This window comes from Aureococcus anophagefferens (assembly GCF_000186865.1).
Source record: "Aureococcus anophagefferens unplaced genomic scaffold AURANscaffold_6, whole genome shotgun sequence".
Taxonomy (NCBI): Eukaryota; class Pelagophyceae; order Pelagomonadales; family Pelagomonadaceae; genus Aureococcus; species Aureococcus anophagefferens.
The window spans coordinates 975800-990824 of NW_008705566.1; the positions used below are offsets into that span (position 1 = coordinate 975800).

The 15025-nt window shown below is 71.3% G+C and overlaps 5 protein-coding genes across 5 annotated transcripts; 3 read left to right on the forward strand and 2 right to left on the reverse strand.

Moving 5' to 3' along the window:
- Positions 1 to 118: 118 nt before the first annotated feature.
- Positions 119 to 511, forward strand: AURANDRAFT_24204 (hypothetical protein; the record flags this gene model as incomplete). The annotated part of the gene is made up of 1 exon (XM_009037274.1): positions 119 to 511. One exon carries the CDS (start codon positions 119 to 121, stop codon positions 509 to 511), a length of 393 nt encoding a protein of 130 aa, XP_009035522.1.
- Positions 512 to 1701: 1190 nt separating this feature from the next.
- Positions 1702 to 2511, reverse strand: AURANDRAFT_63060 (hypothetical protein; the record flags this gene model as incomplete). Its single annotated transcript, XM_009037626.1, has 1 exon — positions 1702 to 2511. One exon carries the CDS (start codon positions 2509 to 2511, stop codon positions 1702 to 1704), a length of 810 nt encoding a protein of 269 aa, XP_009035874.1.
- A 96-nt stretch (positions 2512 to 2607) lies between these two features.
- AURANDRAFT_63061 (hypothetical protein) lies at positions 2608 to 7609 on the forward strand (the record flags this gene model as incomplete). Its single annotated transcript, XM_009037275.1, has 2 exons — positions 2608 to 4007; positions 6940 to 7609. 2 exons carry the CDS (start codon positions 2608 to 2610, stop codon positions 7607 to 7609), a joined length of 2070 nt encoding a protein of 689 aa, XP_009035523.1.
- Positions 7610 to 9208: 1599 nt separating this feature from the next.
- Positions 9209 to 13055, reverse strand: AURANDRAFT_71311 (expressed protein; the record flags this gene model as incomplete). The annotated part of the gene is made up of 2 exons (XM_009037625.1): positions 9209 to 11229; positions 12367 to 13055. Coding segments are annotated over 2 exons (2672 nt in total), but the record flags the coding sequence as incomplete, so codon positions are not given.
- Positions 13056 to 13259: 204 nt separating this feature from the next.
- On the forward strand, positions 13260 to 15015 carry AURANDRAFT_71312 (expressed protein; the record flags this gene model as incomplete). Its single annotated transcript, XM_009037276.1, has 1 exon — positions 13260 to 15015. A coding segment is annotated over one exon (1756 nt), but the record flags the coding sequence as incomplete, so codon positions are not given.
- Positions 15016 to 15025: the final 10 nt, after the last annotated feature.

Here is a 15025-nt window from a genome sequence, read left to right on the forward strand (position 1 = left end):
GACCGGCCGCGCGCGCCGGCCCGCCCGCCGCCGCCGCCGAAGCGAGAGAGAGAGCCGCTCCGCGCGCAAACCCCCTCGGTCCCCGACCCCGCCGCCCCCCGCGCAGACACACGCCACCATGGTTCGCATGAGTGTCCTCGCGGACTGCTTGAAGTCCATCTCGAACGCGGAGAAGCGCGGCAAGCGCCAGGTGCTCATCCGCCCGTGCTCCAAGGTGATCGTGAAATTCCTCCAGACCATGCAGAAGCACGGCTACATCGGCGAGTTCGAGATCGTCGACGACCACCGATCCGGGAAGATCGTCATCGAGCTCACGGGCCGCATCAACAAGTGCGGCGTCATCTCGCCCCGTTTCGACGTCGAGATCAAGGACATGGAGTCGTGGATCAACAACCTCCTCCCCTCGCGCCAGTTCGGCCACCTCGTCCTGTCGACGACGTTCGGCATCATGGACCACGAGGAGGCGCGCCGCAAGCGCACGGGCGGCAAGATCCTCGGCTTCTTCTACTAGACGCCCGCCCCCCCTCGTCGAGAGCGGGGCCGCCGCCCGCCGCCGGGGCACGAGCGACAGCGCGTCGCGACATGCCCACCTATAAACACTGATCCTTCGAAACGTCGAGGTGAGGTCCGCGACACGACATCGGACACTCTTATTGCGCCGGAGGGACGGCGGCTTCGACGCCCGGCGCCGCGGGCGGCGCCTTCGCCTCCTCGGCGGGCGGCATCTCGACCTTGGTCTCCTCCGACGGCGCGGGCTCGCCGGGCTCGTCGGCCCGCTCCTCGGGTGGCGTCGGCTCGGCGGACGCGTCGCCGCCCCGCTCCTCGGCGGCCGGGTCCGCCGGCGCCGCCGGCTCCGCGGGCGACGCCGGCTCGACGGGCGGGTCCTCATCGTCCGCCACCACGACATCGTCGCCCTTGGTCTCGGCGGCGGGCGACGCCGGGGGCGAGAGCGGCGCGGTCGGGAGGAGCGGCGTAACGTCGCGCTCGCCCGGCGAGGTCGGGAGGAGCGGCGGAACGTCGCCCGGCGAGGTCGGGAGGCGCTCCCCGGGCGAGAGCGGGAGCAAGGGCGGGACGTCGGCGGGCGAGAGCGGCGGGAGCGAGAAGGCGGGCGGCGGCGAGGGGGGCGGCGACGGGTCCGGCGCGGGCCTCCGCGGCGTCGTCGCGGGCGGCGGCCCGGCGACGCGCGAGATCTCCACGGGCGACCGCATGGCGTCGAGGATGTCGTCGAGGGGCGGCGCGTCGTCGAACTTGGACTGGAGCCGCGCGAGCGCGACGGAGCCGTCGCGGCGGAGCACGACGACGCCGCCGAGCCGGAGGAAGGGCCCGCCCTCCTCGACGGTCGGCTCCGTCGACGACTTGGCCAACAAGATGGACCGGAGCATGGACGGGTCCGCGGCCTCGACGGGCGACGCGTCGCGCGCGCCGAAGTGGGCGCCGACGGCGCCGTGGGCGTCGGCCGCGCCGGAAAAGTTGGGCGCGGCCGGCGCGCCGTGCGCTCCGTAGAACGACCGGCCGCCGCTCGGCGGCGGTGGCGGCGCGCCGGCCCGCGGCGGCGGCGCGGGCGTGCGCGCGGGCGAGTAGAAGGGCGTCGCCGCGCCCGACAGCGCGCGGGCCGACGGCGGGCTGTCCGCGCGCGCGCCCGCGGTCCGCGCGGCCAGGTTCGCGAGCGACCTGCGTGGAAATCAAATCTTCAACCCGACTTCAATGTGCGCGTATTCGAATGTTTTGACGCAAGCTCTTCGGCTGGACTTCGAGAACCCGATGCGAGCAATCGATCCGTCCAAAAATCAGCCGAATCGACGTCGATTTGACCGAGCTCAAGAATTTCAAAGTGTGGTCGGGACGTCCGAAACCAGCGGTTGATTTCCACACAGCTCGCGACGTGTAGCCGCCCGCCTGGGGCCGGCCGCCGCCGTGGAAGAGGTCCGCCGACTCGGCGATGGACCAGGCGCCGCTCCTCGGCGGCGTGGACTCCGGCGCCTTGGGCGGCGGCGGCGCGCGGGGGAAGCAGTCGATGAGCAGCTCGCCGCGCCAGTACTTGCCCGCGAGGAAGTTGGACAGGCCGCGGAAGCCGTGGCCGACGCCGACGACCTGGCCGCCGAGGTCCTCGACGCGCCGCCGGAAGGCGCCGCTGTAGACCCGCGCCGCGTCCCGGCAGACGCCGCAGCCGTAGCGCCGCAGCAGCACGAGCACCGTGAACGGCCGCCGCGACGCGAGGCCCGCGAGGCCCGTGTGGCCGCCGTCGCGCGGGTCGAAGAGCGCGAGGCCCGCGAGGCCGCCCTGGCTCGGCGCCAGCCGCGGCGGCGCGCAGCCCAGGCCCAGGGCCACCTGGGCGCCCATGAACGTGCAGCGGCCGCAGCTGCAGTTGTCGTCGTCGACCTCCTCGAGATGCTGCGAAACGCGCGGCACGTAGGACTCGACGAAGACGACCTTCGTCCGCGCCTTGGCCTCGGCGGCGTGGACGTTGCGGTACGCGAGGCCTCCGTCCTCGAGCGCCGAGGGCGCGGGCATGGCCTCGGCAGCGGCTGCCCATCTACTTGTTTGAGTGAAGGCAGCTTGAAGCGGTAAAAAAATTGATGGTGAGTGCCTGTTAGAGTGGTCTTGCCGATGCTCCAGTTCGGCGGGTCGCGCGTCGCGCCGCTGTCTCATGAAATCGTCGTCCGTGATGCGGCCCAGTCCGAAAAACGAAAGCGACAATACAACATGACGATACACTACCCGCTGTGGTTGCTGACGGTCAACGCCGGGCGGTACTGCCTGTCAAGCATACCGTGCCACAATTTGATCACGCTGAAGTGGGTGGCCGCGCAGACGGTCGACGGCGAGGCGGGCTGGGAGCGTATTTGCCTGGAGACGCGGTGCGGAACCTTGGTGGTGGGCTGGGTCTGGATCGGCTGGCACGGCTTCGGCACCACGCACTTCTACCACTACATCCTGCGCCGCATCGACGAGGGCCCGGAGCACGGCGGCCCCAGCTTCCACATCGAGGACGAGTACGACAAGGACCTGATCACGCGGTCCCAGGTGAGGCTCGGCTACTACATGCACCTGGCGCTGGTGCCCGAACTTACGAGACTCTTCAATTGCAGGAACAGGGGCAAGTCCGCGGAGCACAACCTCAGCGTCGACGCGCAGCGGGCGCTCCTCGTCGGGCGCACGGCGCTCATGTGCAGCGACGACTTCATCAAGCACTGCCTGCTGATCAAGGTGCTGCAGCCGCATGCGACGATGGCCGACACGCTCGACTACCCGCACCTGTTCGTCTGCCCCCTCGGCCGCGACGCCAAGGGCGGCCCGCAGTTCGAGGGCCTCCTCTTCTTCCTGCCCCGCGCCGTCGACGACCTCGGCTTCCACGACGGCGTCAACATCTGCGGCCTCGTCGCCGCCGGGGCCCTCGCGATGAAATTCCCCTTTCCGCGCGTCAACCTCGTCGACTTCGCCGACGCGATCCGCAACGTCATCAAGATGCCCGCCTACAGCGAGGCGAACTGCAAGGCCGCGGGCGTGCTCTCGGGCGTCGCGGACCTGACGGGGTCGCTCGCGAGGTACGGAGAGAGCGACCTCAAGGTCACCAGCGAGCCGGGCTCGTTCTGCGTCGAGCTCCGGGGGTTCAGGATCGCCCAGGGCGAGTCCTCGGTCTCCCAGATCGACCTCGACTTCCCCTCCGGGGGCGTCGACAACGAGTTCTTCAAGACGGCCGTCGACCGGCAGCTCATCTTCGGCTACGCGGGCGGCGCCTCTCCGGACGACCGCGAGCACTGGCAGGAGCGAAAGATCAAGGAGGTCCTGGAGCGGATTCCGCCGACGGCGGACGCCATGCAGCCGCTCGTCGACGGCCTCTTCGCGAACCGCGTGCGCACGCGCGACGTCAATACGGGGGCCTCGCTCGAGGAGGACGAGGAGCCGCCGGCGAACTTCGACTACGCGCGCTACACGGACGGCGCATTACTTCCCTGGGACAAGCGGCACGAGAACTTTGCGGAGACGGCGGAGGCGTTGCGCGTTACGTACAAGACCAAGATCCACCGCGTGTCGCAGCCGCACGTGACGGCCGATTATCTCACCAATATATGGATTGCAGGGCGGCGCGAAGCGAAGGACGCCGCGCAGCTGTGGCGAGAGCAGCGAGGCGAGGACCTAGACGATGTCAAGGAGACGCGCGAGCACGCGAAGCCGCTGCCGACGCAAGCCTTCGTGACCGGATGGTTTGGGGGGGTTAGATTCTCGGCACCGTCGCGGGCGCCGATCTCGCGCACGTGCAAGGAGAACCGCGGGTCGGACGAAGCCTAGGATGATAAGACCTAGTATCCCGCTGCTATACCTCCCAGCGGAGGTGAGGTCGCCACGCGTGCCAGACCCGGTGCCGTCGCCGGTTCGGCGCCGCGACGTCGTTCGTCGCGCACCGGGCGTCCGTGGCGTGGGTCGCGTCGCGGCCCGCGAGCGCGGGCGGCGCCAACGACGTCTGGGGCCCCGCGGGGAGCCGCGGCGCCGGGCGATCGCCGTCTCGCCGCGCGCCGCGGCGTTTCCGCCGGTTCGGCTCCGCGACGTCGTTCGTCGCGCACCGGGCGTCCGTGGCGTGGGTCGCGTCGCGGCCCGCGAGCGCGGGCGGCGCCAACGACGTCTGGGGCCCCGCGGGGAGCCGCGGCGCCGGGCGATCGCCGTCTCGCCGCGCGCCGCGGCGTTTCCGCCGGTTCGGCTCCGCGACGTCGTTCGTCGCGCACCGGGCGTCCGTGGCGTGGGTCGCGTCGCGGCTCGCGAGCGCGGGCGGCGCCGACGACGTCTGGGGCCCCGCGGGGAGCCGCGGCGCCGGGCGATCGACGTCTCGCCGCGCGCCGCGGCGGAAACGCGCCGGTTCGGCTCCGCGACGTCGTTCGTCGCGCACCGGGCGTCCGTGGCGTGGGTCGCGTCGCGGCTCGCGAGCGCGGGCGGCGCCGACGACGTCTGGGGCCCCGCGGGGAGCCGCGGCGCCGGGCGATCGACGTCTCGCCGCGCGCCGCGGCGGAAACGCGCCGGTTCGGCTCCGCGACGTCGTTCGTCGCGCACCGGGCGTCCGTGGCGTGGGTCGCGTCGCGGCTCGCGAGCGCGGGCGGCGCCGACGACGTCGTGGGGCCCCGCGGGGAGCCGCGGCGCCGGGCGATCGACGTCTCGCCGCGCGCCGCGGCGGAAACGCGCCGGTTCGGCTCCGCGACGTCGTTCGGCCGCCTCGAGCGCCTCGTCCGCGGCGACGGGCGCGTCGCGGCGCCGCGAGCCCGGCGCCACGAACGAGGTCGTGCGGCCCCGCGCGCGGAGCCGCGGCGGCGGGCGACGTCTCGCCGCGGGCCAGTGAAAGCGGAAGCGTCCGGTTCGGCGCCGCCGCGGCGACGCCGTGCGCCGCCCCGCTCGCGCCGTCCGTGGCCGGACGCAGACGACGGCGTCGACGCACACGTTACGTCGCCTCGACCACGTCGTCCGCGGCGTGGATCTCGCCGCGCGCGCGGCGAGCCATGAATCGCTGAACCTCCACAAAGGAATCGCATTCGGCTCGTCTCGGGTCGTCCGCGTCCCGCTGAACGCGCGTGCCCGCGAATGACGTCGCTACTCGAAATTCTCGACAGCGCAGAGAATGCGCAGTTGATCGTCAGCTGCCTACCGCTGAAGCGCGTGTTCTTGCTTCGGTCTCTGGGACGCTCCATGAAAGACCCGATCACCAAGGCGTTCGAGGTCGATCGGGGTGTGACCGTGGCGCACGCGGAAGTCATGCATCGCCTCGGCCTCGGAGAGCCCGTGCGCCACCGCGGCGCAGGGCCGAACGAGATGGAGATTTCGGTCGAGTTCGTGAACGGCGTCGCGGTCGTTCCGCACGACATCGTGCTTTACGTTCCGCCGAAGTCGCCCCTGGGTAACGCCGCGGCCGTCAGTGAACCGTCTACTAAGCCTGGTCTACGTGCTGCAGCCGCAGCTATCAAGCGGAAACGCAATCCTGCTGGCCGCGCCGCGGAACTGACCGCGGACGACTTCGTCCGCCGCGTCGCGGGCCTCGTCGCGACCGGCGCGCGGATGTCCATCCCGGCGCTCGAAGGGGCATACGAAGATGAGTTCAAGACAGCGATGCTCAAGGACGTGCTTGTGTTAAATACGGGCAAATCTAAACAGGGCAAAAAAATATGCATCCAGAAATTGGTCACGTTAATCGCGGAGTATGGAGTTTCCTGCCATTGTCAAACTCAATCTTATTTGCCTAGCGTCTGGAATCAATGGGATTTCCCGCGGCAAAAGAAAGACCTCCGTTTTTTTCGAGAAACGTAGGAATACTAGGATTCGGGCTAGTCCGTACGTAACGTAATGTATTAGTGAAGCCTCGGAGAGCAAATCGAGCCCACAGGTTTAGCATAGAACCCGAAGTACTCGCTCCACGTCGACATCGTCGCGCGAAACTGCTTTGGATTTGGATAGAAGGCGCGCGTGAGCTGTGGCGAGCCTCGGCGACCTCGACGCTCGGACGACGTCGTCCGCCACTGAAGGCGTCGAGTCCAGCGGCTGGAGCAGTAGACTACCCCTAGACATCATGCAGTACTAGCTAACTACCCCTGAGTCGCGACCTGCTCAAAATGAGTGGTCAAAACAGCTGCAACATAGGGTCAACGAAGCTTGATGAGGTTGATGTGGTTGATGTGGAAGCAAAACCTCCTCCTGATCAGGATGGGCAGCCTCCCGACGACGGCGCTCTCCTGACGAAAACCTCCTGATGGGGGGCTGCGGGAGCAAAATCCGGGACGCGCCGAACCATGCCGTCGTCGTCGCGCCGGCGCCGCTGCCGTCGCCGCCGTCGTCGAAGGCGCCGTCGCCCTCGAAAAAGGTCGCGCCGACGCCCGCGGCCGCCCAGCCAGCCGCCGACGTCGCGGCCAACACGCCGCCGAGCGCCAGCGCAGCTCCCGCGCGCGCGGCGAGCCCTGCGCCGAGGTCGGACGACGCCGCGGCGCTGCCGAGCCCGAACCGCCTCGCGCCGCTCGACCCGACGCTCACGACGCCGCTGGCGACGATCGACGTCGTCCCCGCGTCGCCGGCGCTCGAGTCGCGGCACGTCGAGGACGAGAGCGAGTCCCGCGCGCCCGAGATGGCGAGCTCCCCCGCCGGCGGCGCGAAGCGGGGCCGCTCCATCGGCGCCATCGACCGCATCATCAACCGCGCGAACGAGGCGTTCCGCGACGACGTCGCCCGGCCTCGCGCGACGAACTCGTTCCGCGGTGCCTTCGTCAACGACTACTACGGCGACAAGAACTCGGAGCCCCACATCTGGGAGCCGCGGCCGGAGATGGGCTGGGTCAACGACTACTACGCGGACGCGCGGTCGCACGAGCGCCAGGACAACCGCAACAACGCGGGCCTCGTGAGCGACTACTACGGCGACCGCGCCGGCGCCGGGGAGGCCGAGGCGGCCGCGCCGCCGCAGGCCGTGCGGACGCCGCGCTACACGCGGACCTTCGACTTCGCGGACACGCTCATGCCCGCCAAGGCCGTCGCCGCGGCGCCCGCGCCCGCGCCGGGCCGGCGGCGCGCGCCGTCGTCCTACGGCCTCCTCGGCGGGGCGGCCATGTACGCGCCGCGGTCGTCGAGGCTAAAGGTCCACTGATCGCGTGTTAGGAGCAGGCCGGCGGCGCGGAGCCGTCCTCGGGGAGCGCGTAGTCGCCGTGGTGCATGTCGTTGCCGGGCATGTAGTAGACGACGTCGCTGCCCTCGAAGGTGTGGGGGTGGCAGGCCGCGTTCGAGGCGTAGTATTCGCACTCCGTCTCGTACTTGAACAGCGGCCAATAATCTGCGCGAGGGAAGCGTCGCGCGGCGGACGCGGCCGGATCGGGACGCCGCGCGCGCGCATCCCTTGCCCTGCCTGCCGTCGTCGCCGTGGACGTGGCAGGCGTTGCTCTCGATCGGCGGCTTCCCGCGGTGCGTGTCCTCGGACGCGGGCGCGCCCGCGCGCGCGTGCACGCCTAGGACGGGGTCGCGTCTCCGGGCGAGCGTCGCGGACGCCGGGACGCGCCGAAGGGCGGCCTCTGCAGCCGGCACCAGTGGCCCATGCTCGATTCCTTCGACGAGTCGATCTGCCAGCCGAGGTAGTGCGCGTTCGGGGCCTCCGGCTCGGGCACGTCGCCGGCTTTCATCGTGTCCTTCTCGGGCGCGGGCGCGTAGTCGTCGACGGTGACGACGTTGTACACGGGATAGGCGTCGTCGCAGAGCGGGTCCCTCGACAGGTCTTCGGACAGGGCGAGAGTCGCGAGGGCAGCCACCAGAAGCCGCTCCATCGTCGCGTTGCAGCCCTCTCAGGTTGACTTTGAACTTTTGGCCGGTGCGAGGTGGGGCTGCCTCTTGTTGGATCCGGGCGATGCGGCGGCGCCTCGCCGTGCTCTGCGCGTCGCTGTGCCTCGCGAACCTCGACGGCGGCCCGAAGTTGAAGGTGACCCTCGTCCAGGGCGCGTCCGTGGACAAGCGCTACCGGCCCCAGGGCGGCTCCAAGGAGGAGCAGAGCCTCGCGCGCGTCGAGTTCTGCGCGCGCTGCGCCGACCCGCACGTCGAGGGGAGCTTTGCCGACGGCCTGACGGCGCTCCAGGGCGAGCGGGACTACAGGGTCACGAGCCACCTCGTCTACGCGCTCCCGAACGACGCGTCGCGGGATCCGATGAACGCGGCGGAGGTCCGCGGCAACATCGCCATCTGCCACCGGGGCGCCGTGCCCCTCGTGCACAAGATTTTAGCCGTCCAGGCGAGCGGCGCCGTCGGCGTCGTCCTCGTCGACGACGGCCAGTGCGGCGACGACCTCGAGTGCGGCCGCGCGGGCTCGCCCAAGCTCGGCGGCTTCGCGCCCAAGGACGACGCCGAGGCCTGGCGCAAGGTCAAGATCCCCGCCGTCCTCGTGTCCGAGGCGAGCGGCGACCGCATCCGCAGGCTCATGCCCCTGGAGCACTTCGAGATCCCAAAACTCGGCCGCCAGTGGGTCACGCCGCGGCCCCGGAGGCCCGGCAGCCCAAAGAAGGCGCGCAAGGAGCTGTAACGTGGCTTTGTGCGTAGAGCGCCCCGATTGTTGTTGCGCGCCCATCCCGCCAATACCGAAGCCCGCGCCTTCGGGGCCGATGGAGTCCTCGACGCGCGCGCGGCCTCGAGCTAGCTCCTCGCGGTCGTAGACCAGGTCCAAAAGCGCGCCGTCGAGGCCGTTCGAAGCCCCCGAAGACGAGCAGCTCACACACCAATCTTAGCCACGCCGTTCCTCGCCACCGCTTACAGCGCGCGCCCCGCTCGCGGGCCGCGCTCCTTGATGAGCGCGGCGAGCGGGCGGCCTACCAGCGCCGGCTCCCCTGCGGCTGCGGCTGCTGCTGGTACGCCGCTGGCCGGCCCGCGCCGCCGCCGGTGCCGATGAGGCTGAGCAGGGACTGGACGCGCGTGGACGTGCCCGGGAAGTCCTTCTGGAGGCGCGCCAGCTCCATCTCGACCTTTCGCATGTCGCGCGAGTCGCCGCGCTGGCCGTAGGCCGCCCCGCGGTCGTAGGAGGGCCGCAGGACGGGCGGCTGGCCGACGTAGGACGGCCGCGGCTCGCGGTACGGGCCGCCCGCGCCCATGGGCGGCGGCCGCGGCTCGCGGTACGGGCCGCCCGCGCCGTAGGGCTCGCGGTACGGGCCCTCGCGGTACGGGCCGCCGCGGCCGCCGCCGGGGCCCTCGCGGTACGGGCCGCCCGCGCCGGGCGGCGGCGGCGGCGGCGGCGGCGGGCCGTAGGACTCCTGGCGGCCTCGCGGCTGCGGCCGCCGGTTGTCGGAGTTTTGCATGTACGACGACTGGCGGAAGGTCTGCGAGAGGGGCGTATTCGGCGCCTGCAACCAGGGGGGCGACTGCATGTAGGGCGACTGGCGGTAGGTCGCGCTGCCGCGGCCGGGCCCGTTCGGCCCCTGCATCCAGGGGGGCGCGGCTCCGCGGGCGCCCGCCATCGCCGGCTCGGCCCCCTGGCCCATCATGTACATCTCGCGCCCCGCGATCGGGCCGTGCTCCTTGATGAGCTCGCCGAGCGAGAGGGGTTCCCGCTGATCCGGGTAGCCCGGCCCCTGCCGGCCGTAGGGCGGCGGCGCCCGCGGGTCGTAGGGGCGGTCGTACTGGCCGTCGGGAGCGCGGCCGGCGGCGGCGGCGGCGGTGTTGCCCGGACCCCCCATGTACATCTCGCGCCCCAGTTTCTGGCCGTACTCCTTGATGAGCTGGCCGAGCGACGGGCGCGCCAGGTTGTTCTGGCCGGACGGCGCCCGCTGGCCGTACGACGGCTCGCCGGGGGGCGACGTCGGCGGCTGGCCGTAGGTGTTTTGGTTGTAGATCGGGGGCTGGTTGAAGCGCCGGTTGTTCACCGACGGGGTGCCCTGCTGCGAGAACGGCCCGCGGCCCGGAATGGGCGGCGGCTGGCGCGCGCCGAGCGCGCGCGCGCGCAGGACTTGCGGCGAGGGCGCCGGCGCGTACGTCGGCGCCGGCGCGGCGACGGGCGGCGGCTGGCCGTAGGACGGCTGCTGGTTGTAGGATGGCTGCTGGCCGGAGCCGCCCCCGTTGGGGGGCGGCGGCGCGGCGCCGCGCGGCGCGCCGTACGGCCGCTTGAAGTCGGCGGTCGACGTCTCGTAGAAGTTCTGCTGCAGGCCGGGCGAGCGATTGCGGCGATCCTCGTCGACCGCGGGCTGCGGCGAGCTCGTCCCTTCCCCGCCCGCGTTGGGCAAGTTGCCCGTGTACGACTGCATGTACGCCTCGTACTCCTTCTCGCGCCCCGGCATCGGCGTCTCCTCGCCCACCTCGTACAGCGCGTTGGCGCGCCGCAACCCCTTTTCCTTGGCGGCGGCGGCGCCCGTCGCGACGGCGGCGACGCGCGCTTCGGCGGCACTCGCCTTCTTGGCCCGCTCGGCGGCGGAGGGCGGCGGCGACCCGCCCACGTACGGCCCGGCGTCGGGGCCCGGTCCGACGGGGGCGCCGGGCGGCGCGCCGTACGGCCGCTTGAAGTCGGAGGTCGACGTCTCGTAGAAGTTGTGCTGCATCCCGGGCGAGCGCATCTTGCGGTCGGCGTCGAGGGGCGGCCCGCCCCGCGGCATCGCGTTCGTCGTCGTCGGCGCGCGGGACGCGGCGGGCGCTTTGGGCGGCGCATAGCCGAGCGTGAGTTGTGTCGTGAGGAGCGCGAGGAGCGCGACGCGGGCCATGGGGCGCGTGGGGGCGCGCATGGCGTGCGCACGTTGTACGCAGAAGCCTCTATTCGGCAATCAGCCGAGTGCGAGCAAGTGCGTATGACAACATCAGACCTCGTGACCCTAACCCTACTGTTAGGGGCGGACAGTGAAAGTCGGCCGGCCGTGGACCGTCGAGTTCGACCTTGCGGTCACTTGCGATGGATAGCCGAATTCTAACTGATACTTAGAGAGTCTGGGTTCGCGTAAATCGACCTCGATCCCGCGGAGCTACGACCTCGCAAAGTCTCGGTTTTCCTCCCGCGCGGGCAAAACGCGGTCGCGTGTACGAGGCGCTCCGGCGACTTTGGGCTGGCGTGGGCGCACTCGAGTCGATATACATGTCGTCGGAACCCATCGCGCAGCCGTCCGACGCCTGTAGTCCGCGAGGACGCGTTGTGGCCCATCGCCTCGTTTCCAGGCGAGAAACGCCAATCCCGTCTCGCGCCTGTGCCAGCGCAGACGCCATGAGCGGTAGGCGCAGCGCGTGTTCCCGCGCCTCGTAGGTCGACCTGGGAGTGCACTGAACACTCGACACGTCGGCGCGACGCCCAGCAGCGCCCAGCGAAGCGATCTAGTTCCAGTGCCTCACCGAAGCCTCACCAGAGCGGGCGCTCCAGGCGCGCACGAGCAGCGCCGAAGGCTCTGCGATTCAGAGTAGCGGCGCAGGGCACGCAGGAACGGTTCCGAACGCGCGGCGACGCGATTCCGCGCCGACGGGAGGCGCCTGGCGTCGGCCCGCGACGTCCCGAAGCGCTTTGTCGAGGGCCGCCACCAGTGCTGTCGGCACCATGCATTCGCGTTGCCGGGGGTTCCTGATTTTGTACAACCACGAAACTCGGCGGAGATGCGTGAGGCCGGGCCTCACGCAACATACCCAAATTAGGTCCTTGTACAAAACCAGCATCTCGGTGCACTGCTCCCGACCCATCCAGGGAACCGGACCCAGCCGAAGTGGCCCCGAAGCGCCCGGGCTTCACTGTCCGCCCCTACTACTGTGCACTGCAACTTGACTCTTTGAAGGTCGAGGCCTAGCGGCCACTAATCTCTACCAGGGACCTCGACAACTAACCGCTACTTGCTACCCCATGGTTACGCGATAATCCCCGCCGTCGCCCCTCTTCGCCCCGCCGCGGCGTCGCGCCTCGCGTCCTCTCCCGACTCCCAGGGGCCCTTCGCCTTGTAGAGCCAGCGCCAGTGCGACGCTGTCGGCGCGTCGGGCTCCCAGGCGAGCTCGGCGCACCAGCAGTTGTCGAACTGGAACTTTTCGTTCTTGAACGACTCCATGCCGCAGCCGAGCGCCGCGGCGACCATGCAGCGGCCGACGGCGCCGTGCGCGACGATGAGCGTGGCGCCGTCGCCCGTGGCGTCCGCGCGCAGCGCGTCCCAGTTGGACACGGCCCGCCCCCAGAGCGTGGGCAGCGGCGTCTCGCCGGCCGGCGTGACGTACTTCGTCGGGTCGCTCTTCCACTGCTTCCAGCCCTCCTCCTCCTCGTAGGCGATCTCCGTCTTGAGGCGGCCCTCCCAGTGGTAGAGCTCGATCTCGCGCAGGTCGTCGCGCACGTTGAGCGCCGGCAGCGCGGCGCCCGCGGCGTCGCACGCGCCCTCGACGGCCGCGAGCGTCTGCCGCGCGCGCGTCATCGGCGACACCCACACGCGGGCGACGCGCGCGGCCTCGTGCGTCGCGACGTAGTGGCCGAGCCCGGCGGCCTGCCCGATGCCGCGCAGGGTCAGCTGGCTGCTGTCGAGCGTGCCCTGGATGCGGCCCTCGGCGTTGAAATTCGTCTCGCCGTGGCGCGCGAGCAAGAAGCGGCGCGCGGCGGCGCTCGGGCCGGTCGCGAGGCTGCTCATCGCACTTGCCGCTGTCACGAGCGCCGCTGCTGTGACAAACGAGGCGCGCATACGATGCTTCAACTTAGAGCGCGGCGGTCGTGTTCAGGAGCGCAGAGCTGGTGTGATGAACGAGGCGCGCATACGATGCTTCAACGTCGAGCTCGCTGATTGATGAATTCTGCCACAGGAAACTTCCCCCTCACCTCTTCAAGCGACGGACTGCCGCGGTTTGGTCGGCCGCGCAGCCGCATCGGGGAGCGACACGCAAGATGTCAGAACTAGTAGAACAGCAGGCCGCCCAAACGCTCGCAACCCTCCCGCGCGCGCTCGACCGCTACGTCGCCGACTGCCTCGACGGCCTCGGCTGGGAACAAGCGCTCCAGCGCGGCGTGCGCGTCGACGGCCGCGCCGTCGAGGACCCCGGCGCGCTCGTCTTCCCGGCGACGGACCGCGTCGAGGTCGGCGGCGCGCGCCTGCCGGCGGCCGCGCCGCCGCGGCGCCGGTCGCGCGTCGTCGCGTACCACAAGCCCGCGAAGATGGCGACGGACGTCGGCGAGGAGTTCGGGTCGAAGATGCGCGCGGCCGCCGCGTCCTTCGGCGGGGACACGCTCATGCCCGTCGGCCAGCTCGACGTCATGACGACGGGCCTCCTGCTCTTCACGGACGACGGCGAGCTGTCGCGGCTGCTCTGCGCGCCGGGCCGCGCGGCCAAGGTCTACCGCGTCGGCTTCGACGCGCCCCGCGGCGCGCGGCTGCCGACGCCGGACCAGGTCGACGCGCTCACGACGCCCGCGCCGCTCGGCGTGAACCGGGCCGAGCGCAACGCGGCGCGGCGGAGCCACGAGGCCGCGGCGCCCCTCTCGGTCAAGTTCGACGCGGTCGAAGCCGCGGGCTCCTACGACATCGGCGACGACACGCGGCCGCCGGGCTGCGCGGCCAAGTCGCGCCACCACGTCGACGTGACGCTGTCGAGCGGCGCGAACCACGTCATCAAGCGCCTCTTCATGCAGCGCTGCGGCCTCGCGGTGCGCACGCTGCGCCGCACCAGCGTCGGGCCCGCGGACCTCGCGGGCATCCCGCGCGAGGGCGACTGGCGCGACCTGGGCCGCTTCGAGGTCGACGCGCTCTGGGCCGCCGTCGGCGGGCTCGAGGCGCTCGCGGACTTCAAGCGGGCGCACCTCACGTGCCGCCGCCGGTCGACGGGCGACGCGCGGCTCGAGGCGTTTTTGGGCGCCGACGACGGGCGCCTGCGCTGCTTCCACGCGTTCCCGGGGCTCCACTGCCGCCACGACGACGGCGCGCCGGATCGCCGCGACGCGCCGGGCGCGCCGCCGCGGCACCGGGGCCTGCCGCACCGGAGCCTGAGCCGGACGGCGAGCGGGTTCCTGCCCAACGCGGACCAGGTCGGCGTCTTCGCCGACGGCGACGACAGCACGGACGACGACGACGGCCTCGCGCCCGCGCGCGTGAACCCGCCCGCGCGGCCCCTCGGCCGGAGCCTGTCCAAGACGTCGTCGGGCCTCCTGCCGACGGCGAGCCAGGTCTTCGACGACGACCGGTCCATGGCGCGCACGCTGTCCAAGACGTCGTCGGGCCTCCTGAAGACGGCGAGCCAGGTCTTCGACGACGACCGGTCCATGGCGCGGAGCCTGAGCAAGACGTCGAGCGGGCTGCTCAGGAGCGTCGACGAGGCCGCGCGCGAGGACTTTGGCCGCCTGAGCAAGGCCGAGAACGTGCTCGACCGCGTCGAGGAGGCCAAGCCCGCCGCCCTCGAGGTCTCGGGCAAGTGCCCCGTCTGCACCGAGGCCTGGGACGCGACCGAGCCGCGGAGCACGCTCCCCTGCTGCGGCAAGGTCATCTGCGGCGACTGCGCGTCCTTCTTCGCGATGATGGGCGCCAAGGCCGAGTGCCCCGTCTGCCGCACCCCGAAGCCGACCATGACGCCGTCCCGGCCGCCGCAGTAACACCTCAATTTTTGAGGGGGGGGG